This window comes from Vombatus ursinus, unplaced genomic scaffold (assembly GCF_900497805.2).
Source record: "Vombatus ursinus unplaced genomic scaffold, bare-nosed wombat genome assembly UNPS02009824.1, whole genome shotgun sequence".
NCBI lineage: Eukaryota > Metazoa > Chordata > Mammalia > Diprotodontia > Vombatidae > Vombatus > Vombatus ursinus.
Genome location: NW_020949602.1, coordinates 6443380 through 6470571, shown reverse-complemented (window position 1 = coordinate 6470571; position 27192 = coordinate 6443380). Strand labels below are relative to the sequence as shown.

At 41.3% G+C, this 27192-nt stretch overlaps 1 protein-coding gene across 5 annotated transcripts in view; it reads right to left on the bottom strand.

The window, feature by feature from the left end:
• The window catches only part of FGGY (FGGY carbohydrate kinase domain containing), a 532436-nt gene that overhangs the window by 121753 nt on the left and 383491 nt on the right, over nt 1-27192 (bottom strand). For all 5 annotated transcript variants that reach the window (XM_027852828.1, XM_027852830.1, XM_027852831.1 and 2 more), the window contains one exon: nt 17589-17696. In XM_027852828.1, coding sequence (XP_027708629.1) covers nt 17589-17696 — 108 coding nt within the window. The remainder of the gene's footprint in view (nt 1-17588; nt 17697-27192) is intronic.

Below are 27192 nucleotides of genomic sequence, written 5' to 3'. Positions count from 1 at the left end.
AAGAAAGAAAGAAAGAAAGAAAGAAAGAAAGAAAGAAAGAAAGAAAGGAAACTGAAGGCTTTGGCTAAGAACAAGTGGCCCAATAGAAAACTAAGAGATGAAGGAGATTCCTTGATGTTGTCTAGGTAAGACACATTGAGCACAAAGTTACCAAGGAGAAAGTAGTACCTATGCATGTTAAGAGACTTATTGGCATCCTGAAGCCAAAGTTCCATGAATAAAACGCTTGATGAACCCCTTGTTCATAACATTACGTGCATTTAGAATAGTAAATAGGATGACAGATTTTTAAAATAGCTAAAGAAATACTCAGCTAATATTAGCAAAAGTCAGGACCCACTCATCAATGCAGCTTTAGAAAGATGGATGCTTTCTCATCAAAAAGGATGACAGTAACTGAGGGAAGCTGTCAGATCACAAAATAAACAGCTTAAAACTTAACACAGACATTTTTTCTGGGCAAACAGACACGCCTTTACAAAGCTACAGCAAATGCAGATAGTAGGTATGCATCACTAGACCTAACAAATATAACAGAAAGGAGTACATTTACCACCTGGAGTCTTTGAAACAGCAAAGATCCAAGAATGGAAACAAAAGGGTCTCTCAATGGATAATATCTATTTTAATTCAACCAACAATACATCAACAGAGAATCATTAGACAAATGACTGAGACAAGTGAATTTGTTTACAGAAAGGAAAGATTTCATGATAGCACCATGGGATAAGATCACTGCTGCCAGAAACTACAGAAAGATCTTTCTTAAGGAGCTCAGACTTACTGATCAATGCATAATTTCAAGGAAATGATAGAAATGGTACAACATATTACTGTAGGTGGCAAAAAATTTGGATCTATTGAATACTCAAAGAGATATTTATCAAGTAAACAGTTATATAATGTAGGCATGCTATTCTTCAATGAATACGGGACAAATCCCTATCCTACAAATAAGACTCTCTAAATATTCTTGAGAATCTGACAAACAAAATGCACTGAAATGCATTTTATCACAGATAAGATGATTGCTTACAATCACCTGGACACAATATTAGTTCATGTAAATTTAAGAACACTATTTTTCCTAGATGCAACTTGGTATATCCCTATCAAGCACTCATAGCCTCTAAACCACATGCAAAGAAAAGCTGTACAAGTACAGAGACCCAGCAGAAGAAATTAAAAGCATGTAGCCATGGAAATGAAGTGCTGTCATTCCCATAATCTTATCTGTTCTTGGAGTGTCCTGAAAATGCTCTTGTTAACTTTACAGAAGATGAGGCTGCACCCCTATACTTCCATTCAATGATGAACATTAATCATTCCATCTACTTGGACGAGAGTTTGCCAGACACAAAACAAAGAAGAATAATTGAAGGTTATCAGCTTGTCCCAGATCCATCTAAGCTCCATCAAACATAGAGATAATAGGAAGGTGATGTTGATAATTACAGTAATAATGATGGACATTAATATAGGGCTCTAAACTTTGCAAAGCATTTTATTTCTATACATTATTTCACTGGAGTCTAATAATATTCACGTGAAGGAGGCACCAAAGATATCGTTATCCTCGTCTTACACATGAAGAAGCAAAGGTTTGGGAAAGTGAAAGGATTTGCCCAGGGTCCCCCAGCTAGGCAGTGGAGAACCACTGAAGATGTTCAGTGCCTTTTAAGTTAGAAAGGATTCAATAGAAAGAAACAATCTCAGAGATGAGAGGCCTCCTGGGACTTTTTAGACTTCAGCCCCGGATTTAATTATGCAGAGTGCTCTGTGTGAGTTCAGCTGACCAAAGAAACATGAAGGCAGGCTGTCTCTAACGAGGGCATGGGACATTAAGATTAACAGCTCAGATTGTACTCAAGACCCAATACAAGACATAGCTAGGCTAGACTGCTATTATTAATTCACTCTGATAAGATCCTAGAGGGGTAAGGAAGAGATGCAGAGCAAGGTATCAGGGCAGACCCAGACAGATTAGCTGATAGCTTGGTCATTCTAATCTAAACTCAATAAAAAAAAAGTCCAGGGAAAACACAATCTTCCACTTTTATGATTCCCCGAGCACAAATTACCCACTAAAATTATGTTCACCTCACAGCAATTCTATTCTTTGTTTTCCTGACCTTTCTCTGCCTCTGGATGGAAGTTTCAAAAGCAAAAGCCTTGTGATTAAATGCTCCTATCTGACAAAGAACATTGACATACTACCAAATGTCCAGATGACCAGAGCAGCAAGAGGTCGGGAGCACATAGAATACGAGCACTGAGTGAAGAAGCAAGGGATATTTAACCTAGACAATGATCACAACAGTGAAGGTGATAGTAATAGTCATGGTGATGATAATCCAATTTAAAACACCTTGAACATTTGATAACTAATTTGGTAACTGGTTGACCTAAAGCAATGAATCAGTAATGGTTGAATGATAGGAGTTACCATTTATTCAGGTCTTGACATTCATTTACTTACTGAACTGGTGCGCCCAGCATAGAAATAGTTTTAAAAAAATAGAATTCTAGAAACCATAAAAAAATAATAAATCATTTAACCTTCAAAGAAGGAAAATCTCTTTTCCTGGCCATTTCAGGAAGGAAGACCCAAGACAACAATAAGAAGGGACCCCTCTTTACCCTTGGCAAAAGGTATTTTTTTAGCATCCCAGAAGTTTAAAATCTCTCTTTCTCTCTTAGGCAAAACGGGATTGGGGAAAAGAGAAGGGTATCCTAGGCTCAGTCTCTGCCTCTGATGCCTACTACCTGGATGACCTTGTCCAAGTTGGTCACAGTTTCCTCTGTTAAATAAAAAGATGACCTCCACGGCTTCTGAGGTTCCTTCCAACTCTAGATGTATGATTCTATAATCCTGAGACCTGCGCACAAGGAGCATTATACTTCAAGGAGTTTGTAGCTACCGTTGTCCTGTCATTTGGAAGAGATATTTGGCTTGTCATCCTTCATTAGGAATTGAAGGACAAATTACAGTTTGGGGTAAAGAAAATAAACACAACCCAAACCATCCCAAAGTGGAGTGACTCCCCGTCGCTGGAGGTCTCCAAGGGTCTAAGGCTGAAAGCTGTCTCTGTCGCTTATGATCTATGTGAACTTGGGAAATCAGTTAACATCTCTGGGCCTCAGTTTGTCAAATGTGTTATCAAGAGGATTTGTTTTGGGAGGTGGGGGTCCGAGACTGTATTAGATGGCTGTTGAGTACCCTTCCAGCTCTGAAATTCTAGAATCCTGGATTCCGAGTTGGGGAGGGAGGGAGAAAGGGAGGAGGAGGAGGAAGAGATCAGCAGAGCTATTGATTTTTTCTGAGTTGGTCTCTGCATCCATTAAGTAATTCCCATTAGCTAATGTGTAAGGACGGTGACACACCTTAGGACATGCTGGAAGCAGCATCGATACTGAAATGGTCACCTTTTATCTCACGATCTGACTATGACTGCCAGCTACACTTGCCTTTGATAGATGACAAAATAAACATAGGCTAACAGATAAAACGGGTTTCTAAAAGAAATTGTCAGAAAAAAAATCTCATAGAATTGGAGCCATCACTTCAAGAAGGTTGATTTCCTTCTTCCTCAGACATTAATGAGCCTGAAATGATGCATACCCAGGAAGGGGGGAAAAAGAGTCGTCTAGCAATTCGCTGGGATTCCAAGAAAGCAATTCAATTACACCAGGGTCTTTTGTCTTTTTCCACTCTAGTCAAATTCACATTAACACTTCAATCAGAGAAAGAATCCAGCACTTAGCACAGTGCTAGACACAGAGTAGGTGCTTTAATGGATACTTACTGATTTTTTTTTTATCCCGTACAGCAAGGGTTCTTAACCTGGAGTCCAAAAATTTGATTAAAAATGTTTTTTGGATAAATTTTATTTTAGTATATTTGGTTTCCTTTGCAATTGTATTTGTTTTATTTTGTCCATTTAAAAACATTGTTCTGAGAAGGAATCCACAGGGCTTCATCAGACTGCCTGACAGATCCAGGATGCAAAAGAAAAAGAAAAAGTGAAGAACCCTGGCCTACTATCTGGTCCTTATCCCTGACTATGGGATGGCAAATGGCAATTCTCTCCAGTGGTTTGTGGGAGGAGATGGGGAGTCATAGCATATGCTAGTCATAGCATCATAGATCTAAAACTAAAAAAGGACCATACAGATGAAAACTTGAAGGTCGTGGAGGTTATGGGACTTATTCAGGATCACGCAGATGGTGAGTGACATTATGGATTTGAACTCAGGTGTTGTAACTACAAGCTGAGGTCTCTTTCCACTGTGCCACCCTACCTACTCCTGGGGAAAGGCAGAGGCAGGAGCTATAGAACTGCCCTATCCAGGCCCCTTCTCAGAATGTCCAGGCCTCTTCTGGGTTCTGAGTTTGGAAATAATATGGGGTGAAGATAGGCCCAACTGTCAGAACTCACGTTTCTATGAAGCTTTAAGGTTTTCAAAATCTTCCCTTCACAAAAGCTGGGTGAGATGAACAGCCATGTCATGTTATTATGGCCATTTTACAGCTGAGGAGACTAAGTGGTCAAGTATCCATAGTCACATGGGTGGTCAGAGTGAAAGTCTAGATTTAACCTTTGGTTGTCTGAATCCACATGCAGTGTGTTTTTTTTTTTATTACTGCCTTAAACAAGGATGGTTTGTCATTGTACACAGTACTAGCAACATTGTGCGATGACCAACTTTGATAGACTTAGCTCTTCTCAGCAACACAATGATCCAGCACAGTTCCAAAAGGCTCAAGATGGAAGATGCTAACCATATGCGGAGAAAGAACTATGGAGTCTGAACGCAGATCGAAGCACACTATTTCCACTTTTTTTCTTCTTTCTTAAGGTTTTTCTCTTTTGTTCTGATTCTTCTTTCACAACATGACTAAAGTGGAAATATGTTTGACACAATTGTACATGTACAACCTATATCAGATTGCTTGCTGTCCTGGGGAGGGGAGGGAGGGAAGGAGAAAAAATTTGGAACTAAAAAATCTTCTAAAAGTGAATGTTGAAACTTATCTTTACATGTAATTGGAAAAAAACAAAATACTACTAAGTGGAAAAACAAAACAAAACAGAAAAAAAGGACAGTTTGTTATGGACGTAAGGACGTTGAGGCATTTGGTTCATTCTGTCTCTGACGATACTACCTGGGCAAGCAATTTTAAGCTGAATTAAGAAAAGCCTAAAAAATGAGGGAAGAGAGTCATGTTAGGCCACACCCAGAGTGCTGTGATCACCTATAGATGCCACGTTTTAAAGAGACCACTGGCAAGATGTAACGTAGTTAGAAGAGGCAGGGCAGACTAGCGAGGCTTATGGACCTGGGGGGTATCTAACCTGGAGAAGAAAAAGCTAACTGAGGGGGAAGGGAATGAGAGTTGAGTTCAAGGGTTTGAAGAGCTGGCAAGTGGAAGAAGGGTTAGATTTGCTTTTCTTACACCTAGGGAACAGAATGAGGAGGGATGGAGAGAAGGGTCAGGAAACTCTTCCAAGAGATTCTAAAGAATCCAGAAGAGAAATGAACTGCCTGAGATGTGGTAGATTCTCCAGCAAATTGAAGCTTAGCCCAGTGCCTGGCATGTAGTAGGTGCTTAATAAATGCTTTTTGGATTGATTGATTGATCGATTGATTGGATGACCACTCATTAGGCCTCATGTTAGGGAAGTTTCCGCACAGGTGTGGGTAGGACTAGATGAAGGTTGAGGAACTTTATGGTTCTCTGAGTCACTAGGCCTATCGCAGTCTCTCTGCTTCTCTGACCGTGTCCAATATTTCGTTTCTCTGTCAGTTAATTGCTTCATATCTACTGATCTGATCTCCCAGGGCTCAGCTGTTTATTTCCTATTCTAAGTACTCTGAACAATGCTGTGTACAAATATACAACAACAACAACAAAAACAAAAACAAAACAAAGAGTGATAAGCACCTGCACACATATGCACATACACAGTTTCTTCAGATGAAGGAAGCCCTTGGCTGAGCCCACAGCTAAGGCAAGTGTGCTGGGGCTTTGCAGTGTGATTTGCAGGCCTTGGAGCTCTGGACAGGGACGAGAAAACACAAGTTTTGCCAGCTAGTTGCTGCTACTATTGTTGAGTCATGTCAGACTCTGTGATCCCATCTGGGGTTTTCTTGGTAGAGACATTGGAATGGGTTACCATTTCCTTCTCCAGCCCCTTTTATAGATGAAGAAACTGAGGCAAACAGGGTGAAATGACTTGCCCAGGGTCACACAGTCTGCGGCCATGTTTGAACTCAAGAAGATGAGTCTTCCCGACTCCAGGCCCGGACTGTTCCTTTGTCAGCTAGGGAGCCCAGTAGGTAAAATCAATAACAATTGATCCTGCTTCAGACACTTATTAGATGTGTGACTCTGGGACAAGGCACTTCCCCTCCCTCTGCCTCAGTTTCCTCATCTATAAAATGGGAGAATTGGACACTAAGGCAGCACCTGAATGTGTGGGGGAATCTGGTAATTAGGGTGAGCTTTGTGTTACTTGACTTTTGAGGATGAAGCTGTGAAAGTATGGGAGAAAACGGGCAGGATGCACAGAGCACCTTTCCTGGTATTGCCACTATGGTGAGCGAGAATGTACATATGGTGGTTTGTGGCTTCCTTTCTCAAGTACCACCACATGCAAAGCCCAACGAGGAGTAAGCAAAGATAAAAGCTATGAAATCAGATTTGGCCTGGAGCTGCACATTTGAGGTATGGAATAGCTGATGCTGTTTCCTGTTAGCTCCCATACCTAAAGTAGAGTGCATTGGGATTGAGGTTGGGGTGCAGGGGTGGGGAGTCCAGGGCAATTATAATCATAATAAGTGAATGATTGCCACAGTTTGTAGGAATCAGAGCCAGAACTCAAACCCAGGTGTCTCCTAATTCTAACTGGACAGGAATTCCCACTACAAAACTCTGCCTCAACATAAAGAAGAGAGGAGTCTGTAAGGAAAGCAGATCAAGAAAACAAAAGAATCAGTTTTGAGGTGTGCTGTTCACATTAGTTATTATGGATTTAGTATAACACAGAGGTGCCATCCACGGAGTCCAAGGGCCACAACATTGCCTAATATCCTAACCAGATTAAAATGTTTAACAAAATAAACAAAAATACAACAAAACACTGATAATGCTAATTTGATGTTTTCTATTTGGCCCATAGGGATATGTTTATATTTGAGTTAGACACCTCTGTTTTAGAGATATAGCAGCATTTGTTACACAACCAATGTGTCAGTAAGTACGAAAGAGGCAGTACCTTAGACAAGACCACCTGTAACTGCCAACACGTAAGTGTTGGGGGTGAGGTGGTATCCCAGCCCAAAAGGAGCAAGTTGTTGTACTGGATAGAGTGGGACCTAGAGTCAGGAACACATGAAATCGAATTCTGACTTGGATACTTACTACTCCCTGGGAAAGTTACTTGACTCTCTCAGCCTCAATTTCCTTACTTGTTAAAAAAAAAAGTGGATAGCAGTATCTGCTTCACAGAGTTGCTGTCCAAATAAAGTGAGATAAATATTTACATAGCCTAAAGTTCTGTATGTTAGCTATTGCTATTATTATTTTCATCCAGAGTCAGGGTGACTTAGTTTTCTAAGCTTTCTAAGAAGAAAAAGAGATTAAAGTGAAGGGAATTATGTCCAAATCATGACCAAGTAAAATGGACTGGAAAGAGTCTTGGATTTTTCTCTACAGAATAGCCTGTTGCCGCTTTTTGGTGAGTATCAGTGTAGTCAACTCCTCAAATCTGAGGGCCTGAAAGATCTATATTTAGTTGTGAAGATGGGACCTGATATCACAAAATTACGGAATCCCAGTTAAAAGGAAGCCCCGGGGCCTGCTAGCCTAATCCATGCTTCAGCAAAAATATTCTCTTAAAATCATCCCCCCAAAGTGGTCAAGGAGACTTTGAATGAAGACTTCTCCAGAAGTCTTCTAGAAGACTTCTAGATTTTCTAGAATGACTTCTCTAGAAAGAGATGACTCGAGCTCCTGAAATAGCCTATTCCATGTTTCGTTAAGTGTTTTTTTTTAATCATGTCTAACTCTTTGTGACCCCATTGGGGGTTTTCTTGGCAGAAATGCTGGAATGGTTTGCCATTTCCTTCTCCAGCTCATTTTACAGATGAAGAAACTGGGGCAAACAGGGTTAAGTGACTTGCTCAGGGTCACACAGCTAAGAAGTGTCTGAGGCCAGATTTGAACTCAGGGAGATGAGTCTTCCTGATGCCAGGACTGGTGCTCTATGCAGTGTGCTATCTAACTGCTCCATAAAGTCCATGTTTGGACAAATCTAACTGTAAGGAGATTAACAACCTCCTTTGTTTTGTTCTTCTTTAACATTAAGACTAATTTCCCTCGAATTCTACCCATTGCTCCTAATTCTGTCCTTGAGATCCAAACAGAACAGTCCTTCTATCATATGACATCTCTTAAAATTTTCTCTTTTCTAGATTAAACATTCTCTTTTCCTTCAGCCACTCTTTAAAAGTCAGAAACTAAGGACTGTTGGCTAACAGTGTGATATTAACTTGCAGTGTGATATTGACTCAGTGTGATATTAATGGTATTAACAATTAACTGTTGACTCATGAGCTTGCAGTTCACTAAAAACCGCAGATCTTTTTTTTTTACTATCTTTTTGTATATTCATATTGTTATTTGAATGTCACAATTGCTTGTGCACTGGGTATGGTGGATCACATGATTCTTCCCCTCCCTCCTGCCCCTGCCCCAGAATAACTACTATCTTTCCATGCCTTCTTCTTCTTATATTATGAAGTTGATTTTTTTTTGTAATCAAGTAAAAGATTTTATATTTATCCCTAATGGGATACAGAAGCAATAGCACATTAGTTTGGAAAAATCTAAGACTTTCCTGGCAATTTCTCTGGGTTGTGATTTGGGCAGGATTTCCTTCACTTATTAGCTCAATGCTTTAGACTGTCAAGAAATCTTGATATCTTTACTCTGTCATCTAGAGTATAAACTATCCTTCTCTATTTTATGTCATATAAAAATTTGATGAGCATGCTATTTATGCCTTTATGCAAGTTACTGATAAAATTATAAAGCAGGACAGTGCCAAGCACTTGAGTACCTTGGGGTATTCAGCTGAAGACCTCCTGGAACCAATAACAAATATTCTTTGAATCTCACATTACAATCATTTCTTAATCCTCCTGCTTGCATTATTGTCAAATCCAAAACTTTCTATTTTTAAAAAAATAATCATAGTACAAGGCATTTTATCAAAAGCTTTGCTAAGTAAACTACATTCAAAACATTTTCCTTTAGTAATTCTGTCAAAAAAGAAAATAAGGATGGTCTGGCATAACCTGTGCTTGATGAAGACAGGTAGGCTCTTAGTAACCACAGTTTCCTTTTCTAGTTGTCACCCAACTATCTCTTTAATGATCCATTATGGAATTTTCCCAAGAACTGAAGTCATTCTTGCTGGCCTACAAAATTTGCAGGGAAGGCAAAGGGGAGAGAATAAGCATTTATTAAGTGTCTACTATGTGCCAGGCACTGTGCAAAGTGATTTACAAATCATATTTCATTTGTAGACTGTTTTCTTCCCATTTTTGAAAACTGGGACATTTTCCCCTTTACAGTCTTGTGTACCTTTCTCTTCCTCTATGATATTTCAAATATTTCTGACAGCAGCTTGCCAATTCTTTCAGCACCCACTAATATGGTTCATGTGTGCCAGGTAACTTGAGTTCATCAAGAGCAACTAGATGTCCTCTTGCTATATCTTTTTACTTAAATTGTGTATCTACTCCTTATTTGTCATTTTTGTTCCATCATTTCTAGTTTAAAGTCCATTCTCTTTTACCAAGCAAACAGTAACAATTGAACAATTCTGCCTTCTCTCAATTGTCAGTTATCTTTGCTCCAATCCACCCCAAGGAAAAGGCTTTTCCCTTAATTAATATACCCTTTTTTCTCTCCCAACATAGCTAAACAAATAAACACCCCTTTGGCTCTCCTTAGCTGGTCAGCCAGCTTCAACTCATTTTGAGCTTTAGAGTTCCTGATGCCATTTTGTCAGGACCTTGCCATGTTCTTGTATTTGGTCTCTTATTCAGTCTTTTTTGGTATATTTGATCTTCTTCCATTTTGAACATTTTTAAACATTTTGAATATCTTCCATTTTTGAACATTTTAAAAATCTAAGTTGATTGGTAAATGCCCTATACATCCACTTCTCTTTGGACAACCCCCCCATCAGAATTGTTTCCCTTTGTGTTTTTAGAATTTCATCCTTTAGCATCTCCCATTCTGTCCTGGGCTGTTTGATGATGTTGTTGAACATTAAACTCATCCTCGCTAGTTCAGCTCTTTGGTGCCAGACAACATACGTCTAAATCCTACTTCCATAGGACTGCCTTCTGATTACTTCAAGACATCTGATACGTCCTCCTGCATCATCCACTATCCGGCTTAAATTTCACTCATTCCTGCAACTGACCAATGGAGCAACCCATTTCACTTTGGGATCACTCTAATGGTTAGGGAGGTGGTTTTTGTTTTTGGCATGATGGGTGCGAGTTATTTATCTATCTGCCATAGTTATCTATATGTATAGGTTACTTCTGGTGCTGTGAATGACAGATATGTAATAAAGATTCAAATAGGTTGCTTCATCACTGCCTCACTTTCCTAGTCTGTGAGATTATATCATGTCAATAGGAAAAATTTTGGTCATCTTGTCTAAATGGCAAGGGAATCAATGAACTTGACCTCTGGGGCTCCCAGGAAAAGGTAGATCAGTGACACAACTTTGTAAAGAAAGCAGAGCAGCTTCAGTTCAGTTGAGCCTCGGTTCAGACACAACCCCTCGTGCAGGCTTGAAGCCTTGCTTGCAGTCAGTGTTCACACTCAAAGAGAGAGCATGGTCCTTGGTCCACAGGCCATTGCCATCATCTAAGGAGATTAAAACACCACTGGCCTGAGCATTAGAGAAGCAATTATGGGTGCAGATGCATGGCAACAAGGACTGATGACTGAACAAGGAGAGAAAAGGAAGGCAATCCGCCTGCCAGGGCCATCCTATGGTGGCATCTCCTTGACGCCTGATGCTTCCTGTTTGATACGTCCTTCCTGACTCCTCAGCTTTGGACTATTGCTGCAGAAACATGTGTCACCTCCTGGCTGGCCCCTTAGATTTCAGTGCCCTTTGGATTTTGGTTTAATCAGGGCCGGCTTGCCGTTTCCTCTCTCTTGGGTCTCTCTTGGCCAATGCACTGCCTCTTCAAAAGGGTTTCTTCCTAAGGGCTCTGTTGGCTGACCTTAATCACCCAAAGGCCTGAGCCCTAGGAGATGGAGGATCAGTGTATAAAATGTGGAGGAAACATGCATTCTGCCATCAAAAACACAATCAAAGGGGAAGCTAAGAAAGACAACATACATTTTGGCAAAGGAATACACAGATGTGAGGACAAGTATAAAGGGCCCATATGCAGAAACTGGCCCATTTACCAAAGGACCTGCCCATCTGTAAATAGAAAGATGGAATTTGTCCAAAGTATAAGAAAAAAGCTTGACTTGAGGGGAGGTGGAGAAGGATAAAATTTTAAATGTAATTATTAAATTTAAAAATTAAATGGACAAAATAATTCATTTTAAATCAATGAAAGTTTTGTTTATTTCATTATTTTAACTAACTCAACTCAAACTTATTTTGAACTCCATAAAAGTGTTTTTAATGAATACAATTGTCTTTTAAACCCTTCACATAATTGTTTAAACACACACATGAGTAGGTCCCATTTGCCAATTTGTAGAAAGGCCAATTTCTGCATATGGACTTAAGCCTTCTCTGCTTTTTGGAGTTCACAAAGCTTCTTATATAGGCAAAATTTTATTCATATGTCACAAGTACTTTGTGTACTAAGTATAGTAGGTTATATGATTCCTCTTTCAAAGATAAGAAAACTGAGGCAGCTAGGTGGCACAGTGGACAGAGAACTGAACTTGGAGTCAGGAAGATTTGAATTTAAATCTGGTTTCAGACACTTACTAACTGTTTGACCCTGGGTGAATCACTTAACCTCTTCTGCCTCAGTTCCCTCATCTGTATAATGAGGATAATAATAGCACCTACCTCCCAGGGTTGTTGTGAAGGTTAAACGAGATCATATTTGTAAAGTGCTTAGCACTGTGCCAGACACATAGTAAACATTTAATAAAAACTTGTTCCTTTCCTCCTCCCCTACCAATAAATGTATATTAAGTGACTTGAATAGGGCCACATAGAGAGTACATGGTAGAGCCAGGAACCAATCCTAGTTTTGTAGACTCTAGGCCACCTTCTGATCTGACAACCTATAAACAGGTTCAATTCGACAACAGCAAATACAAATTTTAAAAAATGGAAGGAGGAGGGTATAGTAAAAAACACAAGGAGACTTGGAACCAGGAGAGCCCTGGATTCAAATCCTGACTTCGATGTTAGTACCTGTGTGACTATGAGTCAGTCTCATAACTAATTTGAACCTCGGTCTTCTCATTAGGCATCATGCCACAGAAACACAGAATTTCAGAGCTGAGGGAGATCTCAGGGGTCACCTAAACTAACCTGACCTTACATGGGGATCCTCCATATCACACGTCCAGCTTCTGCTTGGAGACCCCAAAGGAAGAGACAACCCACCACCTCTCAAGGCAGCTCATTGCATGTCTCCATAGTTCACAGTGTTAGGAAATTCTTCCTTATATCAAGCTTAAATTTGCTTCGCTGTGCCTTCTACCCAATACCGCTATGAGGACAACAATTTGAATCCTTGCATCGGGTGACAGCCCCGAAGACTTGAAGACAACCATCAGATGCGCCTTACATCTTGCCCCACTTACCACACAGGCTGGCTGTAAAGTGAGGGCTTTTAGAAACCTGAAAAACTCCATCAATGTGAGTTCTGTTTTATATTATTAACAGAAAGCTGAAGGTACAACATTTTTTTTATTTCAAGTAATAGTTTTAATAAGATTCTAGTAAAAGACACTTAAAAGTAATACAGCCCCTAGTAGGAAATTATTGTGGAATATGACCATATGACCCATGTACTCTTAGGGTATTGGCATATATACATATATATATATATACAGATGCACACACATATATATACACACACATATGTGTGTGTGTGTACACACATATATACAAACACACATGTGTGTGCTCATGTGTGTATATGTGTATATATATATTACACACATACATTATTAAATATATATATGTATGTGTATTAGAGGGAGGGAAAAGCCTGGACCTGCAGTTTCAGCAGAGCAGGGAATGCCCAGAGAAAGATTCCTTCTACCAATGTAGATCAGCACTTTCTTTGCAAAATCTTAGAGAGTTTCCTAGCATTTCAGAGGCAGGATCGGAACATAGTTCTCCCTAATTCAAAGGCTGGTTCTCTTTCCACTGTGCTAATTCTTATTCATACCCAGTTTCATTCAGTTGTTTCAGTCACATCTGACTCTTCATTTTGGGTTTTCCTGGCAAAGATACTGGAGTGGTTTGCCATTTCCTTCTCCAGTTCATTTTACAGATGAGGGAACCGAGGCAAACAGGATGAAGTGACTTGCCCAGGGTCATATAGCTAGTAAGTATCTAATGTTGGATTTGAACTCAGGTCTTCCTGACTCCAGGCCGAGTGCTCTATCCATTGTGCTACTCAGCTGCCCATCTCCATACCTACGCAAGTCACTTAGCCTCTTGGGTGCTGCTGGACAACTCTGATGAGCAGAGGAGGTACAGATCTACATTGGTAGAGCATATATATATGTGTGTGTGTGTGTGTGTGTGTGTGTGTGTGTGTGTGCGCGCATGCGTGCATGTCCATGCATGTATATATACGTGTATATATATATAGAGACATATATACACACACACACACATATACACAATTCACACACTTATATGTACCTATATAGAGACAGATAGGGACAGGGGATAGAGACTACATATACACACATAGGAGTAGAGAAGGTATATCCCTATCTATCTATATGGAATGTCCCAAAAGTCTCAGTGAAATTTTACGCTTTAATAACCAAAAACTGCCCTGAGACTTTTGGGACACTCTCCATCAGCCTCTCCTTCCACCAATGTTTCTCTATGTCAAACAGAAGAGGCTTGTGATTTCCCTGGCAGAGCGATCAGGTGAGTAAATTTCCTCCTCTGACTAGGACCCTATCTCAACCTCAGAGTCTTAGTGAGTTGCCAGAGCCCTGAGAGGTTATGTGAATTATGGAATATAACACATCTTTCACACTCATAGGAACAAGTTGCCCCCCCACCAAGAGAGAAGTTAAGGAGCTTATTAATGCTTACTGGAATATGTCTGTGGCTCACTTGAGCTGTATCCAAGATGATTTTGTGGAAATGGATTAAATCTGAGCTTTGCATTCAGTACCAAGCTATGACTTTAAAAGAGGGGAAGAGTCTGGAATCCACAAAGGACAGGATCTAGCCAAAAGGCTGTGGCGGTGGGAAGCTGGGCTGGGAGGTTGACCCTTTTGGAACACCCCCTGTGGGGGAGAGATAAAGAGCTAACAGAAGAAGCCCCCAGTGTAGGCCAAAGCCAACGCTAGGAGCTTCCAGAATCCAAAGTCACACCATGTTTGTCATGGAGAAGAGGGGCTGCTGCAGGACCCTGCCACTATTTTTCACCAGGCTCAGGCCTTAGATTAAAATAATCTGACTGTGGGGAGGGGGTAAACAAACAGGAATCAAGGGTTGATCAGGAGGTGGAAGAGAAGAGAACAGATCATCAAGACCTCATTTTGCTGTTGGAATAATGAGGGGCCAACCATATTGTATTCTTGCGGGAGAATTAAAACCACGGGGCCAAATTCACTACATAGAAAACAACAGAGCAGCAAACACCTTTTCAGGATCCTTCAGCCAAAGCTCAGGACCCACCAGGGATTTCTCTCAATCCGTGGAGGATTTGAGATGAATTCTTCCTTGATTTGGGTTTTTGGTGTGGCTCACATGAGGTCATTACATAAATCATATTACATAAAGAAAAATTGAAAACATACAAATAACCTTTGTAGTTATTTTTAAAAATAATAATAATCATTAATATCACCAGGAAGTAAGTGGACAGAGACTGAAGAAAGCAGGCATGTCTCTGGACTGAAAATATCAGGCAAACCTCCAATCTGCCTTGCTCAGTGCAAAGTCTATTCCTAAGAGTCCTTGAGTCTTGAAACTTGGGGCTAGGCACCATCTTGGCTTCACTTTTCATTGTCTTCAGCTGTGGAGAATGTCCCACCATGTTCCTGCATTCAAAACCCCTGAGCTTATAGAACAGTAAACAGATTAACAATTGATTAGGGGTTCTTGGACCCAGGAATACTGATTCACACTGCATAACAATGAAATGGTAAAGATATGTCTTAGCCTGGTGCCTAGCGAGCTTGTCTTGGAGGAAAGAAGATGGGGGCGGGGGTTGACTAAGTCTCACCTTGGTCACAAACTGGCTAGGTGACCCTGGGTAAGTCACTTAATTTCACCATGCTCTGGGGGTCTCTCTAAGCCAATAACTTGTAGAGAAATTGCTGCATGCTTAGATAGAGTGTTACTCACTGGGAGCCCCCTAGACCAGTGAAATCACAGATTCTGACCCCATCCCTAAAACATTCTGGGAAAATGGAATGAAGGCTACTTTGGAGTCAGAGGACACAACTCTGCTCTCTACTCCCTTCAAAATCACTTTGTCTCTGTGGGCCTCAGTTTCCTCATCTGCAAACGAGAGGGTAGGACTAGATGATTTCTGAGGTCCCTTCCAACTTCAAGTCTATGATTTAATCATCTTAGAGGAGGCTCATTTAAATTAATAAGCCCATTTATCAGTTTCTGAGAAATATCTCTTTCTAGCAAGGAACATTATTGGCAAACCACGGTATGTTCATGAGTCTGCTTCATGAATGCAGAAGTCTAATGAAGCCCAGACCCAAGAGCTATAGAGAGAAATCAGAAGTGGAAGGTGTCAGGCCCCCAGAAAGGAAGGAAGTCTGGCCCATCCATCCCTGCTGCCTCTGCCCCATCCATCTACTCAATACATGGATGCACATTTTAAGAAGAGCCTTGATAAGATGGAGAGTCTTCAAAGGAGAATAAGAATAGCAAAAAGCCAGAAGTCTGTGCTGCACGAGGACTGATGGAAGGAAATGGGGATGTTTCGATATTTGCTTAGAAAAGACTCAGCAGGGACAAGATAACTCTTCCAGAATTTGAATGATTGGTGCAAGTAAGAAAGAGTGGACTTGCATTGTTTAGGTCATAGGGCAGATCCAGGAGTATTGGATAAAATAAAGTCACAAATTTATGCTTGATATCAAGACAAGCCTCTTAACAATTGAGCCAACCCAAAGTGGAACGGGTTACCTCAAGAAGCCATAGGCTCCCCCTCCCTGGAGGTCTTGAACATTGCCTGGCACATAATTAACACTTAAATACTTGTTGACCTACAAAAAAAAGATCTCTTCTTGGGTGTCTTGTAGAGGGGACTTTTGTTTGAGTATTGGTTGGATGAGTAGCCTTATGAGGTCCCTTTCAAATTGAGATTCTATGATTCTAAAATGCCCTGTGCTACTTACCATCCAGTGTGTTGGGTCTAGACTGCTACAGTACAATTCATCTGGGCCTGGTTACTAGATCAGGGTCAGAAACAGAGGCAGTGACTCAAGGAGTAGAAGCAAGTGGGAAGACATTGAGAGCTCATCAGCAGTCTGGAGGATGTCCCCAGGGACCTTTCTTCCTAGCATGCCCTTGCCAGAGTCTCTACTTATTTCTAGGTTAACCCCTGTTCTGCTAGCTGGGTATCTCAGTCCTTCTCGGTCCCTTCTCTCCTCCTCTCCTCCTCTGCCCTGCAGCTTTGGCAGACTGGAGCTGCAGACTGGGGTATCATATGCTCGCTGGTAGCTGGAAAAGCCACACTCAGGATGAAGGATCCAGGTTCATAAATCACCACTCATTCACTTATTCACCTAAGCCAGCAAAAGCAAAAGCAAATTCTATTGATTTAACTTCCAATGAAACCTCTTGGGACATGAGACCCTGGTAAAATATGAGTGTGAACTGACTGGTTGGGTTTTGCATTTTCTTACAGAGCTACAACAGCCCTCTAGGCATTCCTTTAAGGACCTTCACTAATGCACGTAGCATACAATTATGAAAAACAGCATGCTGTAGTGGAAAGAGCCCCAGCTTTGGAATCTGAGGCCCTGGGTTCAAATCTCACCTCAGTCACTTGCTACCTTCTAGATCCCCTAGAGCTAGAATTCTAAATCAATAGAGTTAATATTATAAATTTACAATCTATAATCCAAATAGTCTGTATTATGGTTATCTATGTGGATGTCTTATCCTCCTACTCCTGAGCTCCAGGAAAGATGGGACTGTGTTTTATCTAAATTTTCTATCTCCCCCAGGACCTCACAGAGAAACTGGATGTTATTAGCAAGTACTTAATCAAGATTTATTGAATGAATGAATGAATGAATGAATGTCCTGAAGGATCAGGCAATTCACTTAACTTACCAGTCTTCCAGTAACACTCTGCCCTCCTTCATTTAGCCAAAATCCAGGAACCATAGCTGAGAAGTAGGGGCCCCAAATGCCTGGCACAAAAATGGGGTTTGGGCTGATCTGGGAAGAGAGTGATAAAGCAGATGAGTGAGGTAAAAGGCTGGCTTGGTCACACATGACAGTTTGAGAAAGAAACCATTTGGGACTGACTTGGTAGAAAGTAGAAAATGAACTATGTCAGTTGGCAAGTAGACAAGGGAGGAAAATGATTTTGGGTTCAAATCCTGCCTCTGAGATGTGCTGGCAGTGTGACCCTGGACAAGTCATCAAATGTCTCAGTGTCCTAGGCGACTCTCTAAAACTGCAAATTTCAGGCCAATTCCTAATCTGCTCATCTGTGGAGAGAGTTTTCAATAACTGGAGTCCACTCAGGCAAGATCTGAATTCAGGTTATCCTGATTCCAGGTCTGTCTGCCCAATCCATAATGCCACTTGGCTGCCCTCACCTCTGAAAACACAGGTACTAACTGCTTTCCCACAGAAAATCTCAAGAGAGTTAATACTATATACTCAGGAAATAATAATAATAATGATGATGATGATGATGATGATGACGATGATGATGATAGTTTTGACTTCAATGAATAGTATGAGTTCCCTGTTTCCTGTCCTTATAATCCCCCACTCTTAAACTACCCCCAACTTGATCTAACCATCCCTGCTAGCTAATATCCTATATCTCTCCTCCCCGTCATGGATAAATTTTTTGTAGAAGCCAACTCTGTGCCCCCATTTCCTTTTTTTCACTTCCTTATAAACCCTCTGCAATCTGACCTCATAATTCAATTGAAACTGCCCTTTCTATTGTTACTAATAATCTCTTAATTGCCAAAGCTAATGGCCTTTTCTCATTCCTCATCCTTCTAGACCCTTCTTCGGCCACTGTTGGACACTGATGATCACCTCTTCTTGTTGGATACTCTCTCCTCTCTAGGTTTTTGTGACAATGTTCTCTTCTGGTTCTCCTTTCTGCCTCATCATTCTTTCTGGCTCTTCATTTGTGTCACACTCACTAATGGTGGGTCCCCTAAGGCTCTGTTCTGATCACTCTTCTCTTCTCCCTCCATACAATTTTGCTTAGTGATCTCATTAGCTCCCCTGGGTTCAATTATCATCTATATGCAGATGGCTTCCAGCTAAAGTTTCTCCTGAGCTCTAGTTGAACATCACCAACTCCTATTGGACATTCTGATTGTATGTCCATGTAGGTATCTCAAACTCAGCATATCCAAAATAGAACTACACCAATCACCTCCCCCCCCCAAAAAAACATCTCTCTTCCAAATATATCTATTACCACCAAAAACACCACTATCCTCCCAGTAACTCAGGCTTGCAACGTCATTGTTACCCTTGACTGCTCACCCTTATTCACCTCAACATGTCCAATTTATTTCCAAGTTTGGCCATTTCTACCTTCACAGAAGCTCTTGATTATGTCTCCTTTTCTCCATCTCTCCACTCACACGGCCATCACCCTCCTTCAGGCTCTCATCATCTTTTTTTTTTTTTTTTTGGTTAGGCAATGGGGTTAAGTGACTTGCCCAGGGTCACACAGCTAGTAAGTGTTATGTGTCTGAGGCCGGATTTGAACTCAGGTACTCCTGAATCCAGGGCCAGTGCTCTATCCACTGCGCCATCTAGCTGCCCCTCATCGTCTCTTACCTAGACAACTGCAATAACGTTCCAGTTGGTCTTCCTGCCTCAAGTCTCTACCCAGTCTACTCCATCCTCCCCTTAATGATCAAGGTAATTTTTCTATAGAATAGATATGACCATTCTCCCCCACCCCCAGTCAATGACCTCCATGGCTCCCTATTATCTCCAGGTTAAAATGTAAAATCCTCTTTCTGTCATTCAAAGCTCTTCACAAATTTGCCTTTTCCTATCTTTCCAGTCTTCTTACAGTTTAATCCCCTCCACACACTCTATTTTCCAGCTATACTGGTCTTCTTGCAGTTTCTTGTACAGGGCATTCCATGTCCTATCTTCATGTCTCTGTACTGGTTATCCTTTATTCATGCAATGCCCTGCTCCCTCACCTTCCCCTCCTAGCTCCTCTGGAGTCCTTCAGGACTCAGCACAAGCACCACCTTCTGGAACATGACTTTCCTGGTCATTCCCCATTGCTTGTGCCATCTCACTGGGGTATATGGCTTTTCAAGGAGAGCTAGCCCCTATGTGTAAAGGCGTGTCATGTCCTTTTCAGGGATGCTCATCCACGTTTGGTCCACTTGGCACTCAACTCTCACCTGTAGCTCCAAGAAGCTGTAGCATGTGCAGTAGCTACACCCTGCTAAACCACCTTGGCAGAGGGGCTAAACCAGGGTAACTGAGGGGCTTCAAAGCCATCAGTGACTTAGGGGATGGTTACCCCAAGCATATGGAAACTTCCTGCCACAGCATGGGCAGATGAGATCTTTTGCTCCAATGGCCATGAAGGTAGCTGAAGCAGGCACTGTGGAGCACTAAGAGTTTGGTCAGACATGAAAGACACCAAGATCATCCTCTGCATCCCAGGCCACTGTCAATCATCCTGACTTCTGTCCTGTTACTGGACTTCAATGACTCTGGAAGAGAGAATGAGGCTGACGACTTCATGCAATGCTGCCTCGCTTACATCCAATTCATGAACCAGTTCAAGACCCTTCGATGTCATTAGTCCTCTTCAAAATGAAGGTCAAACAACAGCCTTCTTATTGATACTAACTTCCTGTTTCTATGTTTTCTCCCCTACTAAGATGTAAAATCCTTGAGGGCAGAGAGTGGATTGTATCTTTCTTTGTATCCCCAGCACTCACAGTGCCTGTCCTGTAGTAAGACCTTAATGCATGCTTGTTGACCGACTCACCTACAAAGATATGGATTAGGGTCCTGGAAATTGAACCATGTTACTGAACTTAGGATGCCAAGCAGACCTTGCCCCAACTACATTATCGGAAAGACACATAAACTGACTCCTGTTTGTCCACAGTCATCTTGAATTACAGATGCTTCTCACCAGAAAAGCAGAAAAAAAAATAAGCAGAATTAAGCAAAGAAAAAAAAAAGAAGCAGAAATAGACTTCCCAAAACATTTCTGAGCAAGCCTGAGCCCTGGGTTCTCTGGAGAATACAAATATTGGTTTCTGGTTACTGTGTGTGTGGTTTTTTTTTAAATTAGTTCAATAAATCCCTTACAAAGATCCTAAATATTTAAAAATAAAATAGTACCATGAAAGCTAAATCTCTGTCTCTCTGTTTCTGTCCATCTCTCTGCCTCTTTCTTTCTCTTTCCATGTCTCTGTCTTTCTGTCTGTCTGTCTCTCTTACACACACACACACAGACACACACACACACACAAACACACACACACACACACTCCTTTGGGGCATGACTGCTATACTGCTGCTGCTCTGTTTTTCCACCAACTCTGCACTTAAAAAATAAAATGGCCATACTAGAGCCAGTAGAAAAAAAAAGAGGTAAAAAATTCCCATAATACTTGGATGCTTGTGGAAAGGTCTCTTAGGTCATTGATATCTAACTGTATTGAAATGATACATTCGCCCCTGAGAACTTGCTTTTAGGAAATTGTTGCTTTCAAATCATTCCTTACCTACTATGAACTTACTATATGGAAGGCAAAGTGCCAAAAATGAAAAGACAAAAACAATTCCTGCCTTCTAAGAGCTTACATTCCACTGGACTGCCAATATCTCATGGGTAGAGATAAGGAAATACAAAGTAATTTCAGGAGGAGGAGAGCTTTGGATTGGGGGTAATGAGAAGAGGATCCATCTAAGGAAGACTCCAAAGTTATGCATTGATTGAGGCCAAAATCTCCAAAAGAAGCCAAAATGAGGAAGCTGGCATTCCAGACGTGGGCAAACCCCTGTACAAAGATACAGTGGCAGGAGATAGAATGGTATTCATTGGATCAATAGTCTTAAATGGTATAAAGTGTGTGGAGCAGAGAAATATGAAACAAGACAGGAATGGCCAGCCAGAGCCTGCTTGTTCCTGAGATGCACGTCTTGGCCACATTAAGAAATAATCCAATGAGTACTGGGACCTTTTATGAGTTCACCAGGAACAAGTCATGGCAAATAGCCATCTAAGTCTGCTCCACTTTGGGATGGTTCTAATTTGTAGGGAGTTTTTCTTGCTAGTAATTCAAAATTTTCCTCCTGGCCACTTCTATTCATTGCTCTTGGGTCAGCTCTCCAGAGTCAAACAGAACAAGCAGAATCTCTCCTTCTTCTGATAGCCCTTCAAATATATGAAGAAATCAATATTTACCTATTTCTCCTCTGAGTCTTCTCATTTCCAGGGTAAATATCAAGTTCCTTCTACTGATCCTTATATGACGTGGATTCAAGGCATAATAAGACTATGACCTTCCTCTTCCTAAAAGTGATCTCTCTCCCTTTTTTGGGGGGGAGGGGAAGAGGGATTAATTAAATTGTTTTTCTGTAGTCATATACTTATCTTTTCTCCCACCCACCCCCACACTCAACTGGAGAAAAGAGAAGGCAAGAGAAGACAAGACAAGGCAAAAAAGAAACGGAAAAACATGCCCCTTGTAATGAGTAAGCATAATCAGGCAAAACAAATTCCCACATTGGCTGGAAGTAGCATCTCCCAACATGCATCTTCTCCTGTGTTTTGGTCCTTCAACCCTCTGACAGAAGGTGGGTACCATGCTCCAATTCCAGAATTCTCTGGAATGATTTAAGTAGCTAAGCAATTGTCATGATTTAATTGTGTGAATCAGAATTCTAAAGTCTTCCAAAATTATTCCTTTTTACAATGTTGATGTGACGATATGAAGGGTTCATGTCATTCTTCATCAATCCATACAAATCTCCCCAGGTTTCTTGGGAATTAACTCCTTGATTATTTCTTCTTGTTGAGTTGTTTCAGTCATTTCCTACTCTTCGTGACCCCATTTGGGGTTTTCATGGCAGAGATACTGGAATGGTTTGCCATTCCCTTCTCTAGTTCATTTTACAGAGGAGGAAATTGAGGAAAACAGGGTGAAATGATTGGTCCAGGGTCACATAGCTGGATTTCAGCTTATGAGGATAAGTCTTCCTGATTCCAAGCTCATCACTCTATCCACTGTACTACCTAACTGCTTTGATTATTTCTTGCAGCATAATAATATCTCAAAGGTCCCTTCTGGCTCCCTAGCTTTTGGTCCTAAGGCCTCATTTGAGAATTTCAAAAACAATTGGGATACTAGGTGGTGGAGTACATAGAATGTTGGACTTGGAGTCAGGAAGACAAATCCTGCCTCAGACACTTCCTACCTGTGTGACCCTTCTCAAGCCATTTAACTTCAGTCAGACTCAGTTTCTTCATCTGTAAAATGGGGGTAATAACAGTACCTGCTGCCCAGGATTATTGTGAGTTTCAAACGAAAGAACATTTTGTAAAGTGCTTAGCACAGTGCTTGGTCCATGTCGTTCAGTCATTTTTCAGTCATGGCTGCCTCTTTGTGACCCCACTGGGGTTTTTCAGCAAAGATACGACTGGAGTGGTTGACCATTTCCTTCTCCAGCTCATTTTACAGGTGAGGAAACTGAGGCAAACAGGGTTAAGTGCGTTGCCTAGGGTCACACAGCTAGTGTCTGAGGCTGGATTTAAACTTAGGATGATGATTTCTCTTGATTCCACCCAGCCCTCCATCCACTGTGTCACCCAGCTGCCTGCTTGGCACATAGTAGGTGTCATATAAATGTTAGCTATTATGATTATTAGAGAGTTGACTGAGGCTCCAAGTGGAGAAATCACTTATCCAGGGTCACACAGTAAGTCTCTGGGGCCAGGAATGAAACCCAGGTCTCGCTGATTCCACCTCCAGCACTCTATGCACTGCCCTGCACTGCCGTCTGGCACTTCCCACTTGCGTAGACTTCTCAGGTTGACACAGCTGTTCCCTCATAGCACTGTGAAGACGCTGCAGTTCTTTCTAGGACACCACCCAGCCCCCATTCCTCATCTTTCCAAGGCCACCATGAACTCCTGGCCAGGTCTGGGAGGGCGATGCTCACAGTTCACAGGAAGCAATGCTTCTAGAGCAAGGAGGAGGTTTTGTTTGGAGTTGGGAGGGATGCCCTGCACCAGGACTGGCAGTGGGAGTTTGCCCGCAGGACGCTGTGAATGTGGGGCATTTCCACACTAGCTGGTGACCTGAAGCAAATGGACTTTGATATCATCTTACAACTGATTTTTCATCAGCTCCCATTCTGGCCATCTTGTGGTAGCTGCCATTGGAGGATTCCACGCTGATGAAGGTATTCACTGAGGAGGAGGATGCAACCTCCCATAGCTTCCAGATTGACAGGGTGAAAACCCACCAATTAACATTTATCAAGTGCCTGCTATGTGCCAGGCATGGCCCATAGAAATAATAACTAACTTTATATAGACCTTTTCAGATAGTATTTCATTTTCTCTTGTCTCAAAGGCTCCCAGAGAATAGAATGCTCAGGCTGAAGTCACAAAGACACAAATTCAAATTCTGCTTTAGTCACTTCCTAGTCACTTGACCTTTCTAAGCCTCAGTTTCCTGATCTGCAAAATGGGGACAAGAATAGCACGTACCTTTCAGGGCTGTTGTGAGAATCAAATGAAATAATCTGTGTAAAATGCTTTGCTAGCATTATTATTGTTTGATCCTCGTGACGGCCCTGTGGAATAAATGTTGTTATTATCTCCGTTTTACAGATGAAGAAACTGAGGCAGAAAGAGGTCATAAGTGACTTATTGAAGGTCATTCTAAGAGTAAGAGTGTGAGGAAGAATTAAAACTCTATTGAATGACCAAAAAGGAAATGGTCTCTGCCCTCAGTGAGCTTATATTCTGTAGTTACATCTGGTCAGAGGATGTGAATTTGAGTCTCAGCCCTAGCACCCAGCAATAGCCCCATCTCATATTCATGTAGTGCTTAACAGAAATCATCTCATTAGATCCTCAGAACACCCTTGGGAGAGCCATGGCTTCACGGACTCTGAGCAGAGTCCTAGAGCCAAGAAGTTCTAGATTCTAGTACCACTTACGACCATAATGCCTGGGTGACTGGGCAAATCTCTAACTTGACTTGTCAGTGTGTCCCAGGTAGCTTATTTGAATGTATAGCTCTCCTGATTCTGAGGCTTGCATCCTGTGGATCAGAACTCTGAAAGGCGGTGAAGTGGAGGGAGGGTATTCCAGGCATAGGGAACAGCTTAGGCCAACACACAGAGGCAGGGGATGGAGGGTTGAGTTCAAGGAAATGAACTCAAATTTCCTTGAGTTCAAGGAAATGGAGAGTACATGAAAAAGAATTCTGGGTAATGAAGCAGGAAGGGTAGGTTGGAGTCAAATAGAAGACCTTAAACGCCTCCCTGAGGAGTTGCTGACCTGGGTCGGAGGAGGGAATTTCCATACCAGGAGTTTCTCAGGCAGGTGAAATAACTTTCCAGACCAAAAAAAAATTGAACACCTTTGCAGGGCAGGTGTTATAGTCATCACCTGCATTTTACAGAGGAGAAAGAGGTGAAATGGCTTGCTCCTGGTTGCCTACCAAAGAAGCATCAAAGGTAAGACTTGAACCCAGGTCTAGCCTGACTCCAGGTCCAATGCTTCACAAAGCCTGCCCCATGGCAACATGAAGGACTAAAGGTGAAGCAGTGTGGCACAGTGGAAAGGGTGATGAACTTGGAATCATAGGGCTCAAGTTTTAATTCTGCTTCTGTCACTGCATTTCTTCATGCCTCAGTTTCCTCATTTATAAAACAAGGAGGTTAACCTATATAGCTTCTAAGATTCTTTCCAACTCTTTACCTTAAGATAACACACTGTTGATGACCTTGATATCCTTAGGGTTTTCTCTTTTTGTCTGGGGATCTTGGAAAAATTAGAAACCTTTCACTCAGAGGCTCTGTCCTTCTTAAATATTCAACCTAATTATTGTTTGAACAGTAGCTCATGGAAATTAATCATAGTTACATATTGTGGAGAGAAGGAAGAGGAAATTTTTCATGTCTCTCCACTGACCAAACAGTTCACAAATTTGGGATGGGGAAGGCCAGCCAAAAACTGGGTTTCAGTGTCCTGAACTATTTGTAAAGCTTTTTGGAATTGTCTAACCTCGAGGTCCCCAATCCCCTTCATTTGGAAACCCATGTGTAATTTGAATGGAAATGTAATCCATGTGTTTCTTATTCAATTGTCCTGAACTCACCAAATGTTGCTTGGCAAGAGTTCTCTAATAGCCGAGAAACCTTAGAGCCTCTCTCAACCTCCCAATGTCTTGTCTTCTCCCCCCTACAGGCAGGCAGCCACATTTGGCCAGGCAGGCACGAATGGAAAGCCTAAATTAGTTTGTCCTGGATTTCGGGTTTGCAGGTCCTAAGGGCCAAGCAATTTCAAATGCCAGAGATCTGGGACAAGGCATTTCTGGGCCCCAACCAAGGTTTGAAACTTAGACCTCAGTTGCCTTGTCTGTAAAATAAAAGGGGTGGGTAGGGTGACCTCTAAGGTCCTTCCAGATCTAAAACTATGATTCTCAGATCCTACAACCTCTTGTGTTACTGTCAGCATCAACCCTCACTGTAATAAATAGCACAATCAAAAAAAAAAACATTCTCCCTGCCTGTTCTTTAACCATCTTCAGTCCATCCTGCACACAGCTGCTAAACTGATATTCTTAAAACATGGGTAACTCCCCTACTCAGGCCTCCCCATTGTCTCCCTATTTCCTCTAATAGGGTTTTAAGAACCTATTCGTGGGTGTCACAGAATCTTATTGCAGTCTGGTGAAGATTATGGACCCCTTCTCAGAATTATGTTTTTAAAGGTATAAAACAAAATACATAGGATTGCAATGGAAACCAACTATATTGGCATCTATCTATCTATCTATCTATCTATATCTATTTTAAATGTTAGTGGATGTGTGGTTTGAGAACTCCTTCCTAGACTAAGTCTAAGTCAATTTAAACCAAGTTGTCAACTCTGTGAAAGAAATTGATAACTTAGACTTTTTAAGTAAGACCTAATTCTCTGGTCTTCATACTATGTTAAAGTGTGGAGTTGTCCTTATAAGAGACAGAAAGTAGCCACATCCTTGGCTTTTCCTTTTTGACCTCACATTCTCCAGCATTTGAGACAAAACTTCACGGGATCATAGATTTAGAGCTGGAAGGGACTGTAGAAAGTAATTTAGTCTAAACCCCTCATTTTACAGATGAGCAAACATCTGTAAGATGAGAAAAGAGAGAAACAGCCAGAGGGATTAAGTAACTTGCCCAAGGTCACGAAGGATACACACATACACACTCCCACATACATTTACACTGTGTATGTTATATATCTGTCATGTCTATGTCTATCCAGCTATCTATCTATCTATCTGTCTGTCTTTCTGTCTGTCTGTCTGTCCGTCCATCCATCTGTCTGTCTCTATTTCTATGTCTATATCTCTATCATCTATACCTACATCTATCTGTCTATCCATCTATCTATCCATCATCTATCTATCTATCTATCTATCTATCTATCTATCTATCTATCTATCTATCTATC